This window comes from Sphaerodactylus townsendi, linkage group LG03 (genome assembly GCF_021028975.2).
Source record: "Sphaerodactylus townsendi isolate TG3544 linkage group LG03, MPM_Stown_v2.3, whole genome shotgun sequence".
NCBI lineage: Eukaryota > Metazoa > Chordata > Lepidosauria > Squamata > Sphaerodactylidae > Sphaerodactylus > Sphaerodactylus townsendi.
Genome location: NC_059427.1, coordinates 157,987,210 through 158,012,875, shown reverse-complemented (window position 1 = coordinate 158,012,875; position 25,666 = coordinate 157,987,210). Strand labels below are relative to the sequence as shown.

The window sequence follows — 25,666 nt, the reverse complement described above, 5'->3', positions numbered from 1 at the left end:
CTGACATGATGTACACTGCCAAGTCATGAGAGTTGTTTGTTGTGTTTTGCTGCAACAGATTTGCAGCGCTGGGAGAGCTTTACGCTCCTCAGAAAGTGAGCTTTGAATTCAAGCCCAGCTTTGGTTTAGGGTGGCCGGCTTTTTGTCGGGCCTGTGCTCTTCCGCCTTGGATCAGCAAAGTTTAATATTCATCCCAGCACCATGGAAATGCATCTTCTGCTGATCTTTGCTAGAAAAACGACGGTTAACAAAGTTGGCAACCTTAGTTCACTCCGCCGTTGTCGGTGAGCCAAAACCACAAGAATACTGTTCAATCAGACTTGTTTCTTCCTTCTTTTCAGCCACTTCATCATCGTATTTATATCCTGGATTGCTTCCACGGGGGTTGTCGTGCACTCTAGCTGATCTTCCATCCAGGCACTGATCAGCATCAGTCCTGAACCTCCATTCCACGGGATTTTGTAACCCAACATGCTTTTTCTACACCTTTCGGGCAGCCAAATAGTCCTAGGAAATATTTGTAACGCTCCTGTGCATCCCTAGTGAGAGATGCTGGATTTAGCTCCTTGGATGCCAGAAAGGAAAAGAGATCCAATGTGTGTAGTCAGTCACAGGACTCCAAGAGGTTGTGATTTGCAAAGCCTACAGATTATCGTGAGCTTTGTGATTTGTGAGGGGGTGCTGTAGCACTGGTGTGTGCTGATCTGGCATTCTTTCTGCCTCTTATCCATCTCTTTTGATTCTCACCGGCTTTTCACATAACCCTTCCTTCTGCGTTTATGGGTTGTTTTCAGGTAAATAAAGGACTTCCATTGAGATATAATCACCTGGCTGGGCCCCCTTTTGTCTGCTTCTATCTCCTGGCCCTGGGGAGCCAGTCACGCACTGTTGGAGCCAGGGGAGTGGCCTCCAAACCACTATTGTCTTATCTGAAGGAAAGGGTAAATGCCAGGGGGTTAAAATTCATGAGCTTCTAATTGTCCTTTCTTGTCTGATGCTGATGCCAACTCTGTGGGGAGGTGGAGATTTTCAAGGGAGGGGGGAGAAGAGTCTGGGAGCAGAATTGCTAAGCAGGACTTTAGCAGAGAGCATGAGAGAGGCTGAAAGACTTTCCTCCTTCCTCCTGGAAGGGCAAGACCAGGAGGAGGAGAGAAATTGCTGTAAGAATAGGCAGTCCCAGTTCTTCTTCTCCATTTAGAACATGGAAACAATAGTGGCCTAGGGTGCTGTGTGGTTTCCGGGCTGTATGGCCGTGTTCGCCTGCATCTGTGGCTGGCATCTTCAGAGGATCTGATGGTAGAAAAGCAAGTGGGGTATGTATACCTGTGGAATGTTCAGGGTGGGAGAAAGAACCATTTGCATTGGTTAACAAGTGTAAAGGGTGCAATTAGCTTGTTAACCAATGCAAACGGTTCTTTCTCCCACCCTAGACACTCCACAGGTATACATACCCCACCTGCTTTTCTACCATCAGATCCTCTGAAGATGCCACCACAGATGCAGGTGAAACGTCAGGAGAGAATGCTACTGGAACACGGCCGTACAGCCCGGAAACCACACAACACCCCAGTGATTCCAACTGTGAAAACCTTCAACAATACCTTCAACAAAACCTTCAGCAATACCTTCAACAATCATGTGGTCATTGTGTCAATGCAACAAATCCTTATGGCTTATGTATTTTTTTCCACAGGGATTGTCTTTGTTGCATTGACACAACAATCTTGTGAGGTAGGGCACCATTGTTTCCATGTTCTAAATGACGATGTGAAGAACTGGGATTGCTTGAGTCTGAATCCAAAGTGGAGACTTCCACAAATCCAGCTAGAACCGTGGTGGCGAAGCTTTGGCACTCCAGATGTTATAGACTACAATTCCCATCAGCCCCTGCCAGCATGGTGTAAGGAATTCCATAGACGCAGAAATAAAAGGCTTTGGGAGTAAAAGTCCATTTATTAAGACATCTTAGAAAGCTCAAGTACACGCAGTGGCAGGAATGACACTTCCCGCCAGAAGCACAGGTTATAATACCAGTCACCCCATCCCCCCTTCCTGCTTCCCATGGGAACAGAGGCTTCATCTCCCGCGCAAAGATAAAGTCTCCGCCGATGCATCTGGCCCATCGCCCGGGCTGTGGAATGCACTCAAGGTTACCTCACCATCAACACTACCATTGAATCCTTTGCACTCTGCCTCCCCTAAAGAAGACCCCTTCCCCGGTTTGTCTTGGAAAGAAGCGTACGGTGGAAAGCAGAAATAAGGGTGGGGGCTTCAATGTTTTCGGAATAAACCCATTGATTATACCCAGAGGAATATCCCACCCAAGAAACTAAATATTGCAAAAGCGTTTGCGATTAAAGTCCAGGATAAGCGTCAATCTGCGTAGTGTTTGTGTACATCAATAATAGTCGGTGGGGGCCTCTCCGGCGGAGTCGTGCCGAGCATCGGAGGCGGAAGCCTCCTTGAGCAAGCTGGAATGGAAGACAGGATGGATGTTACTAAGAGAGTTAGGCAAATCTAAGCGGGCAGTGACATCATTAATCACTTTAGTAATCTGAAAAGGTCCCACAAATCTCTTGCCAAGTTTGGAATATCTATGCACGTCTCTGAGGTTGTTTGTAGATAAATACACTTAGGAGCCCACGCAGAGAGGAAAATCCGAGCGGTGTTTTATCCGCTTGCAGTTTTTAGGAGTCCTTTGCTTGCTGTAAGTGATTCGGTCAAGGCCGACTTCACCATCCACGACTGGGGGATGAAATCCATTGTTAGAGGAAATTCTGGGGGGGGGGTCCAAAGCAGCTGCGGGTGGTTGTGCCAACTTAGCGGCGGAAGGAGCGACCAGACACACAATTTCATAGGGGGGTTTTCTTTGTACTACTATGAACCGCATTGTTATAGGCGTGCTCCATAAACGGAATAAGCTCGCACCAATTGTCTTGGTGGTAGTTGGTCAATAGCAATAGCGTAAAATACTGCTTCCTAGAGGGTTCCTGTTAGTTCGTCTCGCCTCGTCACTTTGAACGTGGTGAGGGCGGCGGCGACGTATCGGGCGTTAACCAACCCCAAAAGCGCTTTCCCAGAACTTTTGAGATGAATTGGGGGCCGCGGTCGGAGACCACCTTAACGGGGGCGGAATGGAGACGGTGAAACATGTTGAATAAACAGCCGTGGCTAACTTAGGAGCTGAGGGAATGGAAGCACACGGAATAAAATGGGCTTGCTTCGAGAATAAGTCCACCACCACCCATAAAACTGTGTAAGGCCATGACTTTCGGGCAAGTCTGTAATAAAGTCCATAGAGATGACTCTCCCAAGGGCGGGAGGCTACCGGGAGAGGTTTCAACAGTCCATGGGGCTTTCCCGGAATGGTCTTGGCTTCTGCACAAACCCGAAGCAGCCTTTAATGTATGCGTCTCAATGTCTTTGGCGCATTGCGGCGCCACCAGAACTGCCCGGGCGGAGCTAAATGCAGGGTTTTCAAAAGCCAAAATGTCCAGCCGAACGGGCATCGTGGGCGAAGCCTCAAGAACCTTGCTTGCGGAGGGGAGGCATTACCAACATTCCCTCCGCCAAACTCCGATTCTCCAAAGCGCACGGTGGGAGTCTCCTTACGGCTGCTGGAGGTTTCGTGGCAGCCCCGCCTCCTCCAGTTCCCGCGAGGGAAAGGAGAGACAAAGAGACTGGGAATGGGGGTGGAGGAGAAGCCCGGGACGTTTGAGATCGGGTGACAGCCAACCCTAACTGGGAGGGAGAAAGAACAGTCGCGTGGAATGTCACGTAAAGGCAGTTCCACCCCCCTCCCGGGCAGGCTGCAGAGCTGGCGTCAGCCAGTTTGTTGGTTTTCCTGGGAAAAAAAATGGACTGTAAAAAGAGAAACGAGAAAAGAAATGCGGCCCAAATCGAAGTTGTTTCGCGAGGACATCTTGAGGGGGTGGAAAGAGCTGCCAGGTTTTTAGCGGCGATCCGACCAAACTTGAAAGGGGTGCTTAGCCTCCAGCCAGTGTAGCCAAGTGGAGAGTACTACTTTGATGGGTCAGTAGTCTCTCTCGGTTCCTGCTGCAGTCCAGTTGGAGTTCGGCACCAGGAGAACTCTTTTAGGACAAAAATAAGCACACGGAACCAGTCTACCATCTTTATTTTTTTTTTCTGCATAAACAGGGCTGCCCCAAGTCAACTTTGTCCGGTAAGGGCATCCACGTGAACGACAAACGGGAGATCTGGGTCAGGAGTGCTTTAGGATAGGTTCGGTGGTAAAAGCAGATTTTAACAGTTGAAAGGCTGTTTGACATTCGCTCAGACCAGGAAAGGGGGGCCCCGGGCTTGGCGGACAGTGGATCCTTACCCTTAGTGCGTAAGAGGACTGTGAGAGGGAGAGTCAGTTCAGCGAATTGGGGTATAAAGTCACGATAGAAATTAGCAAAACCAAGAAACGACTGGAGTTCTTTGCGGTTGGTGGGGGCAGGCCATTGGAGGACTGCGTCAATTTTAGCAGGATCCATTTTTTAAGCCCCTCGGGCGAGATCCGGTAACCCAAATAGTCAATGGAGGTCTGATGGAAACAGCATTTGGAGAGTTTGGCAAAGAGAGAGTTGTCAAGCAAGCGTTTCAATACCTCTCGAACCAACATTTCATGCTCTTCTATGGGTTTGTGAGTAAATTAAAACGTCATCTAAGCATACAACAACTCCTTTGTACAGTAAATCATGGAGAACTTCGTTGATAAGGGACATAAAAGCTCTGGGGGCCCCACTTAACCCGAATGGCATTATTATTAAATATTCAAACTGGTCCAAACTTTGTGTTAAAAGCAGTCAGAGGTGTTCATAGCCTTCAGCAATTCTGACTCTGTAGTAAGCTGCTCTCACGTCCAATTTGGTAAAAATGCGTCGTTTGCCGAAAAGTGCATCTAAAAAAGGTCTTTGATCAAAAGGCAAAGGATATTTATTGGACAGGGGAGACCGCATTGAGACTCCTCGATAATCTGTGCAAAGCCCGTAGAAGACCCATCTTTCTTTTGGACAAACAAAAGCGGGAGCGAAGCGTGCAGTGTAGGTTTTGGTAGCCCGCCCGTGATGAAACCGCTGAGCAAGGTTCTTGTCTAAGAAGGCACGGAGTTCCTTCTCCTCATTGGGACTCATCGCGGTAGATTCTACCCTTAGGTAGTTGCGCCCCTGGTTGTATGACAATTTTACAGTCAGTGTCTCTGTGGGGTGGCAACTGATAGCTATTCCTGCTCCCTGAAAAACTCTGGCTAGATCTGATGATATGCAGGTGGGATGCCAATAGAATCGGGAGCAATCACTGAGGAAGCCAGAGAGGGGATGTGTCCAGGAGACGTTGGGTTTTCTTCCCAATTCATGTGTTCACCGCAGAGGAGGGTCCAGTGAATTCTAGGATCCTTTCTTTTCCAAATGAATTTTGGTTCATGTAACAATAACCAAGGCATGCCCAAAACTATGGAGTGTTTAGCCACCGGCTTCTAAAATGAAACTAATTTTTTCTCCCAATGGTCGGCGCGAGCGGAGGAGAACCGGCTGTAAGTTTTAAACTGGGCCGGTCCTTTCGTTTCGCCGAGGGGCTGCCGTCCATTTGGGTGAATGGTATGGGCTTAGCCAGGGGAATTCGGTCCAGACCTAGCTCCTCTGCCTGCCACCTGGGGTCGCATTAAGCAGTGGGAGCAGCCCGGAATCCACACAGGGCCGAGGCTATACGCGAAGTGTGTTTAGCGGGGTTGGCCAGGAATGCTTGAACAGTAATGGGAGCGCTGCCTTCACTCACCGCGTCAGGAGTAGAGGGCCCATGTCCATGGGGGGCTGAAGAAAGGCAAACAGCTGCTTCCCCCTCCTCTGGGTGCGCCGGTCCACCGCTTTGGAGCCCGCAGAGCCAGTGGGAGGCGGCCCCGACTCTGCGTGGTGGTGGTTTGGCAGGCGGAGTCGCTGTGGAGCTGGAGCGGTTGGTTTTGCTTCTTGGGACAAAGTTGGCTAGATGACCTGGCCCTCCGCGAGTAAAGACACAACCCAGAGTCGGCTGACGGCGTTCAGAGGTGGTTTCGCAGTAGGAAGGCCGGGAAGCTGGGCTTGATTTGAGTGGACACAGTAGTGGTTTCTAGTGGCGTGGGCGGCCTCCCTTGACGAGCGTATTCCAAACGCAGACGCTCTCACGGGGAGACCCCAACTGGATCCCAATCCGCGAATGAGTACTGAGGAACCCTTCAATTAAAAACACCGCTTCACGTTAGTTTGTTGTCCACAAAGCATCTGAGAGAGTATTAGCGGTGATTTCATGCGCGTTTCCAGGCCATAATTTCAGGAGGAATCTCCAGCAGTCACGCGACTTAAAATTCACGGACAAATTCTCTGGTAAAACGGGCGTGTTGCCTTGCTTGGATGGTTTTGATGCAGTGCGGATAGCTTCATTCTCGGCGCCCTGGATCCTGAAAAGCCGCCAGCTTAAAGCTTGGAGGAATGCGAGGGCACTGTACGAGAGTCCTCATCCTGCACAAATCCAAAACAGTCCACGAACCAGGTCGGCTGCTGCCCCATCCAGGACTGAGAGCCGATGTCCCTTATTTTTTTTCGCTGTTCAGACCCGGGTATAGATCATCATAGTCTTCCAAGTGGGCATTGAGTTGCAAGATGAAGTAGGGAAGTTTGGAAGCGGTCCCCATCAAAAGCGGGCTGGTATCGGGAGGCGATATAGTAGCCCCGTTCGACGGCTCTTGGTGCCTGCTGGGAGGTGGTTGCGCCGGTTGAGCAGGCTGGAGCAGGCAGTGCTGTTGTAACGGGGGGAGCCGGAATCGGGGCGCTTAAGCGCCCGCTGGCGTTTAGTGGCTTGGGACCCAGGTACGATGGCCCCCCTGGCACCGGCATGATCAGTAACAGCATAGTGACTCCAACTTGGGGCTTCCCCAGTCTGCTGCCCTCCTTAGTTCCCTCTCCAACGCAGCCAGATCCCTCTCCTTGCGCAGCTTCAATGCATCCTGAAATGCGCATGCAAAGCAGCTTTTTCTCGTTCCAATTTAGCCAGTTCGTCTCCGTTTAAAGGGCTTCAAGTGAGCTTCACTTTAGCGATGCGCCAGAGCCATACGAACGCTTCGCTGTTAAGCCGTTAAATCCAGTCTGGACTGTTCCAGGACTTTATCATGGACTGGACCGATTCTGGGCATTATTGTCGTTGGAGCTGCGTCTTTGGCACGCAGTCCAACTCGAAGCCCCTGGACTTCTTTGCGTTGCTGTTCCGGTCCCTCTGCAGGTTTCGCTCTTGTTGCAACAACTGTGCCCGTTCCTCCTCCCATAGCGCTGGCAGTTCACGGTTCCAAGCCGCTTGGGCCTCTCAAGAAAGTTTCCCCCACTTCCTCATCCCAGTCTTCTCTCGATGGGAGAGGAAACCGGTCCGACTGGGAATGCAGGCTTTCTTCGGACTCTTAAATAGCCGCCTGGGCGAGGTATCCCGGAGACACCGTGAGCCGCTTGCGCGAGCCACCGGTGGCTCCCCGAGGCACCTGCAGGTCGCGGTCGCTGGCCCGGGATTAAGGGTCCGATTGGGGAAGCTGATACGGATACCCTCCCAATTCCAGGTTTAGTCCCGGTGTCCTTTGGACGGGCCCCAGTGCTGTGCCACGGTGGTTCTTTGGGAGCATCACCAAAAATACGAAGTCCAGGAATGGATTCTAATGGATTCCTGGGTTGCCCGCTTTATGAAAGGTGGTCAAGCTCCGTCTCCTCTCCATGACAGGTTGCATCTGAAGGGTTTGTAATCCACATGAAAGCGGGTAGAGATCCGATCCACAGCTCGATCCATAGACAGCCCCCCAACCGACTCATGTAAGTCCCCATGGTGGAAGTCGTCACGTCCCTACGTTCCAGCGGAGTAAAGGAGAAGACTTCGTGCTGATCTCACGAGGGGCGGGGAAAAGAGCCACCAGAACCCGTTCTCCTGCTGGTTCCTCCAGATCCAGAAGGGAATTAGACCCTCTTTGGGAGCTACCGCACCTTCGGCAGTAAAATTCAACCTCTCCATGGCAAGACAAGAGGTCCACTGCACAGGAATATAGATGAATTAAGTTCACGCAATGTAAGAATTCCATAGGCGCTTGAAATAAAAGGCTTTGGGGTAAAGTCCATTTATTAAGACATCTTAAACTCAAGTACCGCGCGGTGTAGCAGAGATGACACTTCCCGCCAGAAGCACAGGTTATAATACCAGTCACCCCATCCCCCCTTCCTGCTTCCCATGGGAACAGAGGCTTCATCTCCCGCGCAAAGATAAAGTCTCCGCCGATGCATCTGGCCCATCGCCCGGGCTGTGGAATGCACTCAAGGTTACCTCACCATCAACACCATTGAATCCTTTACACATGGCCAATTGACCATACTGGCAGGGGCTGATGGGAATTGTAGTCCATAACATCTGGAGTGCCAAAGGTTCGCCACCACTGAGCTAGAACAAGAAGGGGAATCAGATGTGGGTTTAGAGGGTGATATTGACTGTGACGACCAGAATACAGAACCCATTTCTGTAGTAAATGAGGGTCTGCTGCAGGGTCTTTCCACTAGTTTGGACCCTGATCACCCCTGGCTCCATAGATCATTGCTCATAGAGTCAAAGTAATAACCACGTTACTAACCCCTGGTAATAACCCCTCCCTCCCCTCCCTTGCATGCCACCCCTCACTCCCTCCCCTTGCATGCCACCCCTCCCCCTCCCTCCGCTAGAGTGGGTGGGCTATGTACAGATGCCGGGTTAGGGTTAGGGTTTGAGTCTGTCTCTGTAGCTAACATCCCCTGGACATGTTGCATTTTTGCCAAAATAAAAGTCTAGTTTCAACCACATCTCAAGCAAGGGGCATGTTTTTGCAAGTCATTTTGTGCATGCTTTAATTTACAAGTGTCAAACTCACAGCCCTCCAGATGTTATGGACTACAGTTCCCATCATCCCCTGCCAGCATGATGCTGGCAGGGGATGATGGGAACTGTAGTCCATAACATCTGGAGGGCTGTGAGTTTAATCCATCATTTGTGTGGGATGGAGCTGCCAATCTTCAGGGGAAACCTGTTGTTCTCCCAGAATTGCAACTCCAGGTTACAGAGATCAGTGCCCCTGGAGAAAATGTCAGCTTCAGTGGGCAGACGATATAGTTTCTTCCCCAAAACTCCCATCTTCTATATAACATGCCCCCAAATGTCTTGGAATTTCCCAACGCAATTGACAACCCTAAAGGAGGTCCCAAAAGATAAAAAAAATATTTGCAGATGCACACAGATCTTGGACATTCTGGCTGCTGTGCTAACATTCCAAACAGGTGCCATTCTCCCATATCAAGTCCTCCCATAGCATTTCCCCAGTATCATTTGGCAACAATTCTCCCCTTCATTTGGTTGACTGCTGACCTGCTGCCATTTTGTTTTTTCAAATCTTGGAAGCTGTGGCTGTCTAGTGACAGGACGGTCTCCCCGTGGTTTAGTACGGCTAATTCTGAATGAGGAGGAGGTACCTGTGATGAACAGGGATGCAGGTGAAACGTCAGGAGCTAGCAAAAACTAGCAAAATGGTCAAAGGTCTGGAATCCATGCCCTATGAGGAGAGATTTAGGGAGCTGGGTATGTTTTGTCTGGAGAAGAGAAGGTTAAGGGATGGTGTGATAGTCATATTTAAAAATTTGAAGGGATGCCATGTTGAAGATGGCAATTTTGTTTTTGTTTTTTGCTTCTCCAGAGATTAGGATACAGAGTAATAGAGTCAAACTGTGAAAAAAGAGATTCCACTTAAACCTTAGGAAGAACTTATCGACAGTAAGGTCTGTTTGGCAGTGGAATATGCTGCCTCAGAGGGCTCCTTTAGAGCCGTGGTGGCGAACCTTTGGCACTCCAGATGTTATGGACTACAATTCCCAATTGGCGACGCTGACAGGGGCTGATGGGAATTGTAGTCCATTACATCTGGAGTGCCAAAGGTTCGCCACCACTGCTTTAGAGGTTTTTAAACAGAGGCTGGATGGCCATCTGTCAGGAGAGCTTTGATTGTGTGTTCCTGCATGGCAGGGGATTAGACTGAATCTTTTCCAACTCTATGCCCGCTTCCTCACATGCAGAATAATGCACTTTCAATCCACTTTCACCATTGTTTGCAAGTGGATTTTGCTATTCTGCACAGTAAAATCCAGCTGCAAAGTGCATTGAAAGTGCATTATTCTGTATGTGCAGAAAGGGCCCATGATTCCACCAGACCACGGCCACACAGCCCAGAAAACTCACAGCAGCCTGTTGGAGGAACATTTCCGAGCTCCTGAAAAGCCCCCTTTCACACTTGAAAAGAGTTGCCGTCAAATGTTATATTCCAGCTCTGATTTCAGCAGGGATCGGACAAGATGGAGCCTGAGAATCAATTTTAAACCCTCTGTTGGGAACAGCCTTTTTTGCTTGCATAATGCTTCTTTTCAGAGCAGTCTGCCTTTTGGCAAGGCTTCAGTTCCTTCTCCAGTCTGTTCTCCAGGGTTTCTTGCTTCAGGCACACCCTGATCTCAAAGCTGAGTCCTGCCCCTCCTTGCCAATTTTGCTTAGACCCCAACAGTGAGGCTGGCTGGCCCAAGGGGCAAGGAAAGAATCCATAGGACTTCGGCCCCAGCTCTGTTTGATCCAAGTTCAGCTTGGAATTCCTTTTTTTTTAATCCAAGGGTTCCCCGAAGAGCCATCCATTGGCAGTAGTTGCCTAGCGAACATCCTTCAACAAAAGCAGCATCTTCTGCGATCTGTGAATTACTGCCAGAAGAAATAACAGTCCCTAGCATGAGCACTGGGGCTGTGTAGTGGATCAGAGGTTGAGATTTAGGCCCCTTCTGCACATGCAGAATAATGCACTTTCAATCCACTTTCACAATTGTTTGCAAGTGGATTTTGCTATTCTACACAGTAAAATCCAGCTGCAAAGTGCACTGAAAGTGGATTCTGCATGTGCGGAAGGGGCCTTGTTGGAGTTCTGGGTTTGCATCCCGGCTTAGCCCTGGATGCCGTCCACGCTACCTTTCAACTTCACTTTTCCACTGGCAGAATGGGGACATCGATGCCTGGCCTCGTGGATTTATTGCATGGGTGACTAAGGATTATGAAGTCCACTTGATACCAGCAGTATTCTGAAAATAATTATGAATGGAGATCAGGGAGAAACCAGTGCAAAGAAAAATGTTAAGATCAGAATTACGCATCTAGGGATGAGACAATGTTCCTTATTTCTTTTCTTTTAATCCATTAATATTTTATTCATTTCAATTTGCTATTAGTTCAGAAGATTTGCCTCAATTTTGCATGTGTTGCTTTTATATTCACAATTCGTATCAGAACACCTTTACTGGTTTTGGCCAAAGGCCGTTGACAGTTGAGGACTTAGAAGAAAAAGAGAAGCAATAAAATAGTTTAAAACGACAAACCCCCTCAAAACATAAAAATTAACAGCATTAAATCAATAGAATCTGAATTCCTAACTGAAGAACAAGGGATGGTTTAAAGACTGCCTTTAAAAATCGCTTTAATTCTAGTCCAACAGATTTCCTTTCTTCAAATAACCTGCTTGCAGTTTGGAATCAAATCCTGAGATTGTGTATTTAATCAAGATGCTTGGCTAGATGGGCAAATGATTTCAAGTTCTAAATTTTAATAAAAAGAAGCACAAAAGAGCATCCTGTTTGACTAATATCACAATTTACATGTATGAAGAACATCCTTTATGATGTATGTATTAGATTATATATTATATGTTATATATGTATTAGAGATGTATATATTTGTTGTGTGTAATGGAGATTTATATGTTTGTAACGCACCAATAATGTTGAAAAATGCATACCTTTTCCAGATAAATTCTGGTGCCAGGAAGCAGCAGAATTTGCAAAGATGAGGACTTGTAGGTTTGATTAGCACCGGAGAAATCAAAATGGGTGACACAGATTTTCATCTTAGAAAAGCAGACATGAGAGATGTTCAAAACCATCCCTAATTGAAAGATGTGACTGAAGTGGAAGTAAAGACGTTAGTAGTGATAAGCTGTGTTTCAAAGGGAGGGTGAATGACTGTGTTAAAGCTTATTCATAGACCATCACTTGGTTATTATGACGCCAAGGGACTTGAATGCTTGAAAACAGCCCTTAGAGAGCCAACACCGTGGAGTCGCTCTTACACCACTTTACATCACCTCCACACAACCGGTTGGCTCCAATTAGCTTTTCTGCTGGCAAAAACGAAGAAAGGAGAGGGTCCTCTTTGTCCACCAAACAAGCTGTGCTGGGCCAATCACCCACTCTCAGCCTGACCAACCTCACAGGGTTGTTGTAAGGATAAAATTGGGAAATATGTTAAGTCACTTTGGAATGAAAGGCAGGGTGTAAGTGAAGTTGACTGGGAAAGCTGGCTAGATCCAACCCAGTGTTTTCCACAGAGCCTTGACTTGGATAGTTTAGGCTCGCCCAATCTCGTCAGATCTTGGAAGCTAATCAAAATCAACCCTGGTTAGTATATGGATGGGAGACCAGCAAGGAAGTCCAAGATTGCTATGCAAAGGCAGACAGGGGCAAACCACTTCTGAACATCTCTTGCCTTGAAAACCCGGCAGAGTCGCCATAGGGTGGCTGTGATGTGACGCAGTGTGGTAAGCTGCAGTATTGCAATCCGAGATCTGCTTGCGACTTGAGTTCGATCCTGACAGAAGTTGGTGTCAGATAGCTGGGTCAAGGTTGACTCAACCTTCCATCCTTCTGAGGTCAGTAAAATGAGCACTCAGTTTGCTGGGGATAAAGGTTAGACAACTGGGGAAGGTGATGGCAAACCATCCCATGTGATGCTCCCCACGGACCCTTCCTCATTTTTTCTCTACTGCAAGAATTCTCAAAGCTGCTTATAAGCACCTTTCCTCCCACCCCCCACAACAATTACCTTGTGAGGTAGGGGCTGATGGGAATTGTAGTCCATGCACATCTGGAGAGCCGCAGGTTGCAGACCCCTGGACTAGCCCAAGATCACCCAAAGGCTTCATGCAGAGCATCAGGAAACAAACCCTGTTCACCAGATTAGAGTCTGCTGCTCGTGGAGAAGGACGGGAAATCAAACCCAGTTCTCCAAATAGAGTCTGCAGCTTTTAACCACTATACCACACTGTCTCTCTGCCTGCCTGTGATGATGGTTCTGGTGCTGGTTAGCAGAACAGCTGTTTGCAATACTAGTGTTTTGCCCCTAGCTGCCTGTGTTGGTTTACTTACTGCAGAGTCATTTAAGGAGGTGCTGTTGTTGCATGGAGCACTGGATGTTTATTGGAGGGTTATTAGCAGGACTTCCTAACCTGGATGGCCTAGGCTAGCCTGATCTTGTCGGGTCTCAGAAGCTAAACAGGATCAGCTTAGGTGGATTCTAATCTGGAGAACTGGGTTTGATTCCCCACTCCTCCACCTGAGTGGCAGAGGCTTCTCTGGTGAACCAGATGTGTTTCCACTCTCCTACATTCCTGCTGGGTGACCTTGGGCTAGTCACAGTTCTTCGGAACTCTCTCAGCCCCACCTGCCTCACAAGAAGGTGTCCGTTGTGGGGAGAGGAAGGGAAAGGAGCTTGTAAGCTACCTTGAGTCGCCTCACAGGAGAGAAAGGTTGGGTATAAATCCAAACTCCTCCTGTTCTCGGTGCTTGGGTGGGAGATCACTGGGGAATACCAGGGTCGCTATGCAGAGGAAGGCAACGGCAAATCACCTCTGTTAGTCTCTTGCCTTGAAGACTCCATGGGGTCTACATCAGTCAGCTGAGACTCGACAGGGCAAGCTTTTGTTGAGTGGGGATGCTGGATTTGTTTATCAGCAGGTCTCTCCTAAGGATTGGGCATGAGAGACATTGGGAGCAGTGGGAGTAGAACTGTGAGCGTGGGTTATCTTCTGGCAGAGTTCCTGCAAAGTGCTGTTTGGCTTTTGCAAACATGCTTGTGCCGGAGCCAAGCTGGAGAGGTTTTTGGGGACAATGGAAAGATAAAAAGTGGAGTTGGGCTGCGTGTGTGTGTGTAGATTTGCACCCCATCCCCAAACACTCTGCCATTCACAGTATTGGAGCTTTATAGGATGGGGAGAAAGGTGACTTGATCCTCCCTGTGCCGCCGTCGACCCCCCCCCCCCCCCCGTTTTTTAACTTGGCCCGGGCAGGCGATTCCGTTCCTCCCTCCCCCAGGGAAAGAGATTAAGTTACACAGCTCTGGTAACAATTCCAACCTGTTTGGCCTGGAATGTGGCACTTAAGGGCCTTGTCACAGGAAATTCAGTCTGCATTGAAAGCTAGAATTGCAAACAGTTTTCATGCCTTGCTGGGGTTGGGGTGAGTGTGGGGAAGGCGTTTGTAAGGGGGTTGAGGGAGAGGTGGCCAGGCGTTTTGGGTCATGGCGAGGGCAAGAGGCAAACTTATGTGAGTGTTAGGGCTACATCGTTAGAGATCACCCCTTCCCATTCAAAATTTCAAGCGAGGCTACACCTTTATACTGGCTGCCACAGAGGTCACACACAGAAGCAGCACCCACGCTCATAAACTGCCTTTCCTCTTGCCTTTATCCCAGTATAGGATTGTTCATTCCTACAACATGCCTTTATCTCATTGTCAGCGCATACCTATGCAGAGCTACCTGACACTAAGCCTGCTTCCTTCAAAACATTAAGGAAGGGGCCATGGTACACCTTGTTAATATAAGGCAGCTTCATCTGCTTGGCCCTTTCCGCACATGCAGAATAATGCACTTTCAATCCACTTTTACTATTGTTTGCAAGTGGATTTTGCTATTCTGCAAAATCCAGCTGCAAAATCAGTAAACTCCAGCTTCAAAAGTGGATTGAAAGTGCACTATTCTGCATGTGCGGGAGGGGCCCTTGCCTGTACTGACTTCAACAGGAGTCACTACTTGGAATTGTACTGTTGTGTCGTTATGAATGCCTTGAGCTTCAAAATACAGGATATGTGTGACAAGAGTTGGGACACAGGTGGACATGGAGGCTGAGGGCAAACAGCCCTACCCCATGGCCATTTCCACTGGTAAAAAAGGCCCCCCTGCATAGCATTTGGAACTGCAGAAAGCACCATAGTTACGGTATCTCAATCCTCGAATCATCAAATTGGAAGAGACCCTCAGGGCCATCCAGTCCAACGCACAATCAAAGCACTCCCAACAGATGGCCATCCATCCTCTGTTTAAAAAACCTCCAAAAAAGGAGATTCCACCACCATCCAAGGCAGCATATTCCATTGTTGAACAGCCCTTACCGTCAGAAAGTTCTTCCTAATGTTTAGGCGGAATCTATTTTCTTGTAGTCTGAATACATTATTCCTTGGCCTAGAGAGTCTCTGGAGCCACAGAAAACAAACTTGTTCCATCTTCAACATGACATCCTTTCAAATATTTTAAACATGGCTATCATGTCACCCCTTAACCTTCTCTTCTCCAGACTGAACATCCCCAGCTCCCTGAGTCTCTCCTCATAGTGGATTCCAGACTTTTACCCTTTTGGTCGCCCTCCTCTGTTCACACTGCAGCGTGTCAATATCTTTCTTAAATCTTAGTACCCAGAACTGGACACAGTATTCCAGGTGAGGTCTGGCCAATGCAGAATAGAGTGGCACTATTACTTCTCTTGATCTAGACACTATAGTTGATTCAGCCCAGAATCGCATTGTCTTTCTTAGCTGCCACGTCACACTTTTGACTCATGTTCAGCTTGTGGTCTGCTAAGAATCCCAGGTCCCTTTCATATGTACTGTTGTCAAGCCAGGTGTCGCTCATCTTATATCTGTTCCTTTCACTTTTTCTGCCGTAGTACCTTACACTTCTCCCTGTTGAAATTCATTTTGTTAGCTTTGGCCCAATTTTATAATCTGTCCAGGTAATTTTGAATTCTGACCCTGTCCTCTGGGGTATTAGCCACCTCTCCTAATTTGGTGTCATTGGCAAATTTGATTAGAATGTCCTTTTTTTCCATCATCCAAGTCATTTATTTTATTTTATTTTTATTTATTTATTAGATTTAATATATTGCCCTATCCCCGAAGGGTTTAGGGCGGTGAACAATATAAGATTATATATAAAAACATACATACAATTTAAAACAGTTACATTCTAAAACCACGTCCCACGAACCCATATACGACCCTCCCCAGAAAAAGAAATAATGGGTCCTGATGATGTTAAGGACCCCTGTAATCAGAGGGGGGGCAGAGGCACCGTCAGCATCAGCTGTAGAACCCTGTGGCCCCCCCCCCCCCCCCGTCACTTCTCTCCAGATGAGCCAAGCCTCTCCAGATGAAGATGAGCCAAACCTGTCTGGTTGGTCTTTTGGTACATGTTGCTATAAAACTGAAAAACCATGTTCCACCAACTTCTTGAACTTACGCTCGCTATGCAAAGGAACTCAATGGCAAACTGCTTCTATTAGTCTGTTGTTGTGAAAACCCTGTTGGGTTACCGTACAATGGCTGCGACTTGACGGCACTTTACACTTACACACACACACACAGGGATCTGTGACTTGTGGTACTGATTTGTTCGACAAATATGGGACTTCTGTGTATTTGCATCTTGTAAAGGATCTGTGGATTGTGATACTAATACAGTTCTGGCACTGAGAGAAGAGCAGAACTTACCTTGAAAACACTTCTAGGGAAACTGTGTAAAACGCCACAGCAGCAGCCGCTTTTCCTAAATTCTCCTCAAATATGGTTGGGTTTATGGGACTCTGGGGATTGATAGCCCTCATTCCTCAAATCCAGTGCAAATCAGGGAAGGTCCTCCACCAGCTGGCATCCAAGGCCATCCATGCTGACAGCAAAAGAAAGTTTCTGTTCTTTCAGTGATGTGAGGCTTCCTAGAATTTTGGGCCTCCCCTACAGTGGGCTTTCTCATAGAGGGAAAGCAATTGCTTTAAATGTGTATCCACCATGTTGGGAGTTTGTAGTTACCTAATTTGAGTTCACCGTAGGAGTGGGTGGAGGAAGAGACGCCTTTGTGGCCACAACAGTTTGTTCCTCCACTGTTTTCCGGAGTTTGGTTTTCCCCTGCCCATAATCTGGGGGACTAGAAACTTTAAAAATGCACACAAAGTGTATTGTCAAAGGGTTTTCGTGGCTGGAATCAGCTTGCTATTGTGGGTTTTTCTGGGCTGCCTAGCCGTGTTCTGGTAGCTTTTGCTATTAACGTTGTGCCCACATCTGTGTCTGGCATCTTCGGAGGCATGTCACGGTAGATGCCAGCCATAGATGTGAACGAAACGACCACACCATGGCCACACAGCTCAGGAAACCTAAAACACCCAATAATCACAAAACCTGAGATTTTCATTCTTTTTACCAATGTTCTCTTTTGTATACATCTACAAAGTCCCAGTTTCTGTCTGACCATCCATCCCTTGTTTTCTCTGCAGCGGTGGAGACGCAGAGCACGAGTTCAGAGGAGATGGTGCCCAGTTCCCCATCTCCGCCCCCACCCCCACGCGTCTATAAGCCTTGTTTTGTCTGCAACGACAAATCTTCTGGCTACCATTATGGGGTCAGCTCCTGCGAGGGGTGCAAGGTGAGTAACACAAGCCTGTGAGCTTCCAGGACAAGAATATACTTTCCAGGTACCTAGCTCTGACCCCCTCCTTGCCAAAAAATCTCAATTTCAAAGCAGGCTTCGTGCCTGCAACTGTTCCTCTTGAGAGGGTGTGGCTGGCTACTTCTCCCTCCCCATCAAAAAATGTTACAGCAGAGAATTCCAAGCTGCAAGCCACAGCCCCAAACAGATTATGCAAGCAAAAAAGGAAATGTGCAAAACAAGCTATTGTCTGTTTTAGCTGTATCGGTTATACCCCTTGTAGGTCATTAGTTTCATAACTGCAGAATTTTCAGGGGTGGTTTTAGTGATTCTGGGGGCCTGGGCAATCCCCAAGAAGGGGGCTCCAGAATAATTCTGGCAGTGAGATAGGAAGGGTGTTCCTGAAGTTTGCCACCACCCACAAACTTCCCTATAGAGCACAAGTGTTAAACTCGCGGCCCTCCAGATGTTATGGACTACAGTTCCCACCATCCCCTGCCAGCATCATGCTGGCAGGGGGTGATGGGAACTGTAGTCCATAACATCTGTAGGGCTGCGAGTTTGACACCTATGCTACAGAGGTTAAGAGCAAGTGCACTCTAATCTGGAGAACTGGGTTTGATTCTGTTTTGGGTCCCCAGTGGGAAGAAAGGCAGGCTATAAATTAAGCAAATAAATAAAACAACCCCTCTTCAGGCAGCGTAGGAGGCGTATTATGTTGGATTCTGCTGTTTGCAGAAGCATGTGGGTTGCTGACCAGGACTGCTTAACTGCTAGGATCATGAATCTCAGCGTGCTAAAAGAGCAGCTATCTTCCACCTGCTACAGCTCGAGCCCTTCTACAATGACAACATCTGACCTCAGGGAATTTGGGTCAGAGAATATGCCATGGCTCGGGTCTAATAAGGCTTCCCTGGGTCCCTGGCCTGGCTTGCAGAGCAGTAGGAGGACAGTATGCAAGTGAGATCAGCAGCCTTGGATAATCAAAGAGCCAAGCAATGGCAACATTCAGAGCCAGTATAAGAAAGCCTGTTTTCTTCTTAACAGGAAATATATAGTTTCACACTACAGTTAATGGACTTGTTGGGTATTAATATATAACGTTTATGCGGCCCAAACTGTTGTTGGAGGTCACTATTAACAGGTGACACGCACAAGGTCTCACAATCAGGTAAAAATATACACAGGTGCAATTGTTTTAGGGCACTCACATAAATTTGCACACAGTTTGCACTTGGATGACAGGCAGATGTTCACTTCTATAAAAGATTTAATTTCTTTATTTAAGAGCCATATTCCATTCTGTTTAGTCCCTGGTTGTTTGTTTTTAAGTGCAGAATTCCAAATTCATAAGAGGTGGTTTTAGCCATGGGACATCCAGGACAGCTGCCCTGGGCCTCACATTGGGTGGGGCCATAATGGGAACCCCCCGCCCCAGCCCCACAGTCAGCTGCCTCAACTGCCGCCTTGAAACAGAGGAGAAGGGGACCAACTATAACAATTGTAAACAAAACAGTTTACATCGTTCTCTTCTCCATTTTACCCTCACAACAACCCTGTAAGGTTGGTTCATTTGAGAATGTCAAAAATAATGTGAAGGGAATAACTGATCTGAGCCTCTGAAATAACATCCTCTCATTCTGTAGCTTTAAGCTGGAATACCTAAACAATGCTAGGCATAGAGTGTAGGCCCCAGTGTACCAATTCTGAGTATTCAACACCTTTTTAAGGCACCACTGCAGTAATCCTTAAAACATCCTTGTCAAGCTGGCCAATATGATTCTCATCTGGAGAGCTACAAAGGTTGGGAGTGGCTTGGCTAAATCCATCAGTAGCCCCACCCAAAGGGGCAGGGCCCAAAAAGGCTTGAGGGAGTAGAGCGACCTTGGGGCAGCATGTGTTCCCACCCTGGGGCAGTTACCTTGGTGGGGGAAGTGCAGCTGCCCACTGCTGCAAAACCCAGAAGTCTGGGCTGCAGCAGGGCTGGGCTGTTGTCCCGATAGGATGCCAGCATGGGGGGTTGAGGTGGGCCAGTTTCCCGGGGGCGGAGCCAGGTCCAACCTGTGGTTAAGGGCCAGGAGCACAGTGCCCTGGCCCTTGCCAAAGGATGGCGTAATTCCTATAAGTCCTATGGAGGGCTTTGTGTGTGGGGGGTGGGGGTCGTTCTTGCAGTATTTGCTCCCAGAACCTCTGGAAAGCCCTCTTGGAGACGGTGAGGGGACGCTGCAGTGGTGCCTCATTCCACCGCCAAGGGCTTTGGATAGGGCTGCAAACCAGTTTGGTGACTGAGATACTTTCAAGATCACAGATTTAACCCCTGCATCACCTCAGGAGTGAATCTTGGTGTGAAGTCCTTTAGCTGAAGCTGATCAGACAGTCTTTAGCTTAGACCAGAGTTGTTCAACTGTGGTGCGTCAGATGTTCATGGACTACAATTCCCATTAGCCCCTGCTGGCATGGCCAATTGATGTTCACAGACTACAACTCTCATCAGCCCCTGCTGACTGATGGGCATTGTAGTCCATGAACATCTGAAGCACCACAGTTGGACACCCCGGGCTTAGACAGACTGACGCTGGACTCGCTACAATGTAGAGGTCCCTAACGTTTCTGAGCTTGTGGGCATCTTTAGAATTGCGATGTGGGATGGCGAGTCCAGCCACAAAATGACCACCATGGGAGGTGGAGTTGAGCACAAAACAGCCTCTGTGGGAGGTGGAACCCCACCCCTACACAAAGACCAAGCATAAAAGCCATGAGAAGTTGCATAAACCCCACCCCACCCCGTGAAAAGGAGTGAGAGAGAGAATAGAACCAACACTGTGGTGGCAGCTGTTGCCAAAACAAAGTTATTACAGTGTGCACAGTCAATCAGATCTCTAGTCCTGCTGGGCAGGAGTCACACTTGGCCCCGCCCACTTTCTAAAAACACTTTGAAGCTGCCCGGAAAGGTGCTGGGGGATGCCATGGGCACCCTGTTGGGGACCCGTGCTGTGGGGCAACTCCTTTTCTCCTTTGTCACTAGATACCTATGCAGATAAAGATTCAAAAGTTACCTCACCATAAGCCTTAAGTTTCATGCCTGTAAGACTCTACTGACTACCTTTTTATCCCACCTTTCCTTTAAGGAGCTGCATGTGGTGTACATCTTTCTCTGTTTTCTCCTCACAACGATCCTGTGAGACATTTCAGGCTGAGAGAGCGACTGGCCCAGGATCACCCAGTGGGCTTCCAAGGCAGAGTAGAGTTTTGTACTAGGGACTCCCATACCCTAGCCTGGCACTCTAGCCTCTGCACCACACACCTGAGAAACCCTTCAGAACGGTTGAATGGTTCCCTCTAAATTCAGATTTGCCAGTGGCCATTTTGTGCTTCAGCTGACTCGGGGGGGGGGGGGGGGGGGAGGGGTTGGAGAGAGTTCAGCTGTGACCCACCTTTCTCTCTCCTCGTCCATCTGTATCTTTCCTTCTCTTTGGGATCTTTCAGGGCTTCTTCCGCCGAAGCATTCAGAAAAACATGGTCTACACCTGCCACCGAGACAAAAACTGTCAGATCAACAAAGTCACTCGCAACCGCTGCCAGTATTGCCGTCTACAGAAGTGCTTTGAGGTTGGCATGTCCAAAGAAGGTGAGTGCCTCTATTGGGGCTTGGCTGCATTCATTGTTTGTGTGGGTGGAGGATTTTCCCTTGGACAACCAAATCTGGGATAATCTGCCTCTTCTTGATAGAGCTTGGATACCCACAGTTTGCCAGGCAATGCGTGGTGCTGAGAAGTGAGCTTGGCCTGGGGACAATTTTTGTGTAGCTCTCATTGCGGTGGTGAGAACCAGCATGATGTAGTGGATAAGAGCAAGTGCACTCTAATCTGAAGAACCGGGTTTGATTCCCCGCCAGAGGCGTAGCTAGGCCAGAGTGCACCCGGTGCACATGCTGGCTTTCCCTCCCCCCCGTGGCAGCCCCCCCGCAGCACCCCATTCCACTTACTTTTAGGAAAGGAGCAGGCTGAAGAAGCCTGCTTGCGTTGCCTGGGCCTGGTGGGAACTGCAGGCAGGCAGGCTTCTTCTCTGGGATGGGGGGGGGCGCCGCAGGGGTAAGCGCGGGGGGACCGCGGGAAGGCCGGGGGGTTGCCACCCCTTTGTGACCAGAATCGGTGCGCCTGGTGTGTTGCTCACCCCCCGTCCCCTGGTGGCTTCGCCACTGTTCCCTGCTCTGCCACTTGAGCTGTGGAAGCTTATCTGGTGTACTAGATTAGCTTGTGCACTCCAACACATGCCAGCTGGGTGACCTTGGGCAAGTCACAGTTCTTTGGAGCTCTTTCAGCCCCACCTATCTCACAGGTGTTTGCTGTAAGGGGGGGGAAGGGAAAGAAGTTTGTAATCCCCTTTGAGTCTCCTTACAGGGGAGAGAAAGGGAGGATATAAATTCAATTCTTCTTCTGAATGCAGAGGCATTTGCAGTGGCAAAGCAGCACCCCAAACCCCCTCCCAACTCCACTATTTCCCCTCCCCTACCATGGGCCTTTATAAAAACTAGCAGTGTCGTTCACCATAGCTTGCTTTACTATCATTTTTTAATTCCAATCTTTCATTTAAAAAAGAAATAAGCAAATAATTTTTTTAAAAAATGACTTTAAAATGAAGAAAGCTGGGAATTCAAAGGAATTCATAGATCAGGGCGATAGAGCGCTGTAATGGTATTGTGCTGTAGTGGAAGAGGAGAATACCCCCCCTTTCTCTCCTGTAAGGAGACTCAAAGGGGCTTACAATCTCCTTTCCCTTCCCCCCACTCCCACAACAAACACCCTGTGAGGTGGGTGGGGCTGAGAGAGCTCTGAAGAACTGTGACTATCCCAAGGTCACCCAGGTGACATGTGTTGGAGTGCACAGGCTAATCTAGTTCACCAGATAAGTCTCCACAGCTCAAGTGGCAGAGCGGGGAATCAAACCCGGCTCTCCAGATAAGAGTGCTATTAACCACTACACCATGCTGGATGACAAACTATAGTAGTCCCGTTCCAGAGAACTGTGGCCTGTCTGAACAAGGTGGCCATTTCTGAATCTGAACCTTCCTTGCTGTGCGACAAGCTGTGTATATGTGCTTTCTGTGGGCTCCACCAGCCTCTGCCACTGAGGGCTGTCTGTCTGCTCGATGCTTGGGGGTAGAGATTTTTTTGGTATCTGATCACCAAGTCCTGCGTTGCCCAGCTACAATCGCAGACACATCTCCAAATGCACACGGTCCTGATCAGACTGTCAAAGGGATCTTCGGTTCCTGCGGACTAGGAACTCCTTGCTCTGCCATCTGCTTTCCGTATCTGGTTTCACCGTAATGTTTTCTTCCATGGTAGCGCTCTTGGATGGATTTCCTCTCGATGGAAAACATTTGGGAACGGCTACCTCAGAATGAAAAGAGAACTGGATTTTTCAAGAAAGATATGTCGGCAGGAGGATAAGATCTCTGCCATTTTATCCATTCCCCCCCCCCCCCCCCGGTGGACATTTTAAAGAAAAATCCCGGTTGATTTTTGTGTCCAAATGAAATGTTTTCCACGTATATTCCTTGAAGGTGAAGCGATTTCACAAGCTCTTCTTTGAGGAAAAACCTTGGCTTGCAAGAAGGACTTGGGTGACGTTGTTGTGGGTTTTCCGGGTTGTATGGCCCTGCTCAGCATTTTCACCTGATGTTTCGCCTGCATCTGTGGCTGGCATCTTCAGAGGAGATCCTCTGAAGATGCCAGCCACAGATGCAGGCGAAATATCAGGAGAAAATGCTACTGGAACACGGCCATACAACCCAGAAAACCCACAACAACCTAGTGATTCGGGGTTGTTGCTACACCAACTTGACGGGGGGTGGGGGAGAAGAAAAATTCTCAGCTGCTTTAAGTGCGCTGTCAGCTGCCCGGCCTTTCCTGAGACAGAGTGCCTCTCAGTGACTGTTGCTTTTACTCCCGACTGCTAAGGCATGTCTTAGCGGCCGCCTGGGCCCTGGCTCACATTAATCACCATCTCTTTAAGAGCCCCTAATTAGGAATGTCTATGGCTCGAAACCTTGGCAATTTATTTCCGAAGCCCTGTCACTTTAAAGAGAGAGCCGGGTGGAGAATTGGGGAAGGGGGGGGGGTGGGTGGGTAGCAGGGAGAATGTTATCCCCGAAGAGGGTTGTCGCTACGGAGACAGGAAACGGATGGCTTGAGGGATTTGGGCCAGCAGCCTCTCCTCCCTTTCCCCTCCGTAGTCCATCTAAATGGGATTTGGACCTACTTTTTTTGCGGGGGGGGGGGGGGGCCTTGGGAACCCAGGGCAGAATGGGGGGAGATGTTCACGCTCCCCCCTCAGTTCTTTCAATTCAATCTTCTCTTTTCCGCCCTCCCCTTCACTGATTATCTTTGTGTCTTAAAAGTGAAGGCTTTGCTGTTCATCTGGCGGTGTGGGAAGGTGGTGGGGAAGTGCTCCAAGGCAGTGGGGTTGTGTTTGTTATACGTGTGTGCTGCTTGTATGTTATCCGACCTCCAGAGGTCTGGATGGTTCGGCTGGCAATCCCCCACCCCTCACCCCCAGCATTGTGCTGACTGCGGCTATAAGTGTATATCCTGCCGATTGGCGTATCCTGTTCCCAGATCCCTGGCGCTTTATCCTGGGGTGAACAGGAAGGGCAGCCTGGGAAGGCTGAGGCCGGCAAGAGTGCACACGCAATGCTGAGTGGTCGAAGAGGGAGGAGGGAGGGATTGCAGGGCAGGGGAGTGGGGCGGGGGAGCATTTGAACAGCATTGAAGAAGAAGAAGGGTGGCATGAGATGTCTCCCTCCCCAATTCAAACCGATGTATGCCCAGTCCTGAAGGATCACTGCAACCCTCCGCAGATTCCTTGCCCAAGGATTCCTGGATCTAGTTGCTTTAGCAGTGTCGCTTCTTCTCCTAACTGCAGTGTGCTGAGATCTGGTTTGTGTAAGCTGATCTGTGGGGCATGGATGAGAACGCAGTGCCCTCTCGGGACAGGGGGGCTGAGCCAGATGGCCTTTTGCTACTCTATCAGACCTGTGGTTTTCCCTGGGAAAGCTTGGCAAAGGGCGGGCCCAGCCTGCAAATGTCACTTACACAAACTCACGTCATTTCCCAATGTGTCTGCATTCACAATTCACAAAAATGAATTCATCCCCCCTTGACTTTCCAATAAGCACACATTGAAAGAACAGAGAAAGGAGAGAGACAGAAAGAGAATCTGACACTGAACTATTTTCAGCCTCTCTGCTTTTTAATTATGTATTTATTTTTACCCCACCTGACTCCCTAGTGTGGACACAAAGCAGCTTACAACACTGTTTTCCCTTCCTCCACTTTAGCCTTACGACAGCAGCCCTGTGAGGTAGGTCAGGCAAAGAGACAATGGTTAGTCTAGGGGTCACTCAGTGACCTTCCATAAGAGAGTGCGGATTTGAACCTGGATCTCCCAGGCCAAATCTGACTTTCTTAATCGCTATACCACACGGGCTCTTTTTGTACGATGAATACAAAAATGTTGCTAGTGTTATGGGTAAGTAATTAGACGCAGGGGTGTCCAACTCTGGTGCTTCAGATGTTCGTGGATTACAATTCCTATCAGCCCCAGATGTTCATGGACTACAATTCCCATCAGCCCCTGCTGGCTGGGAATTGTAGTCCATGAGCATCTGAAGCGCCAGAGTTGGACACCTCTGAATTAGAGTGTCTGGAATAACTTCCACCCTCTTGTTCTATGCTCAGTCTGTGGCAGGTTAAAAATCTCCACCCCACAAGCAAGCATTTTTTAAACTCTTCTTTTGATGCTTCTCACCCCAATGGATTTAGCATACAAGGGGATGATTAAAATATACTGTGACTGTACATTATTTATTGCCTGATGCATTTTTTACCCTTTGAGGACTCGTGGTTCTCTCCCTTTTATCCCCACAACAACCCTACGAAGTAGGTTAGCCTGAGAGATTGTGACTGGCCTAATCCATGCAGTGAGTTTTCTGGCAATCAGGGGATTGAGACTTATATTTCTCAGTTCCTAGTCCAGCCATTGTGCCGCAGTGTTTCTTCGCACTGAAATTGGGGATTGTATACACTATGTTATC

General features: G+C 48.6%; 1 protein-coding gene across 2 annotated transcripts in view; it reads left to right on the top strand.

The window, feature by feature from the left end:
• The window catches only part of RARG (retinoic acid receptor gamma), a 206,913-nt gene that overhangs the window by 163,337 nt on the left and 17,910 nt on the right, over nucleotides 1-25,666 (top strand). For both annotated transcript variants that reach the window (XM_048490523.1, XM_048490522.1), the window contains 2 exons: nucleotides 17,417-17,565; nucleotides 21,055-21,196. In XM_048490523.1, coding sequence (XP_048346480.1) covers nucleotides 17,417-17,565; nucleotides 21,055-21,196 — 291 coding nt within the window. The remainder of the gene's footprint in view (nucleotides 1-17,416; nucleotides 17,566-21,054; nucleotides 21,197-25,666) is intronic.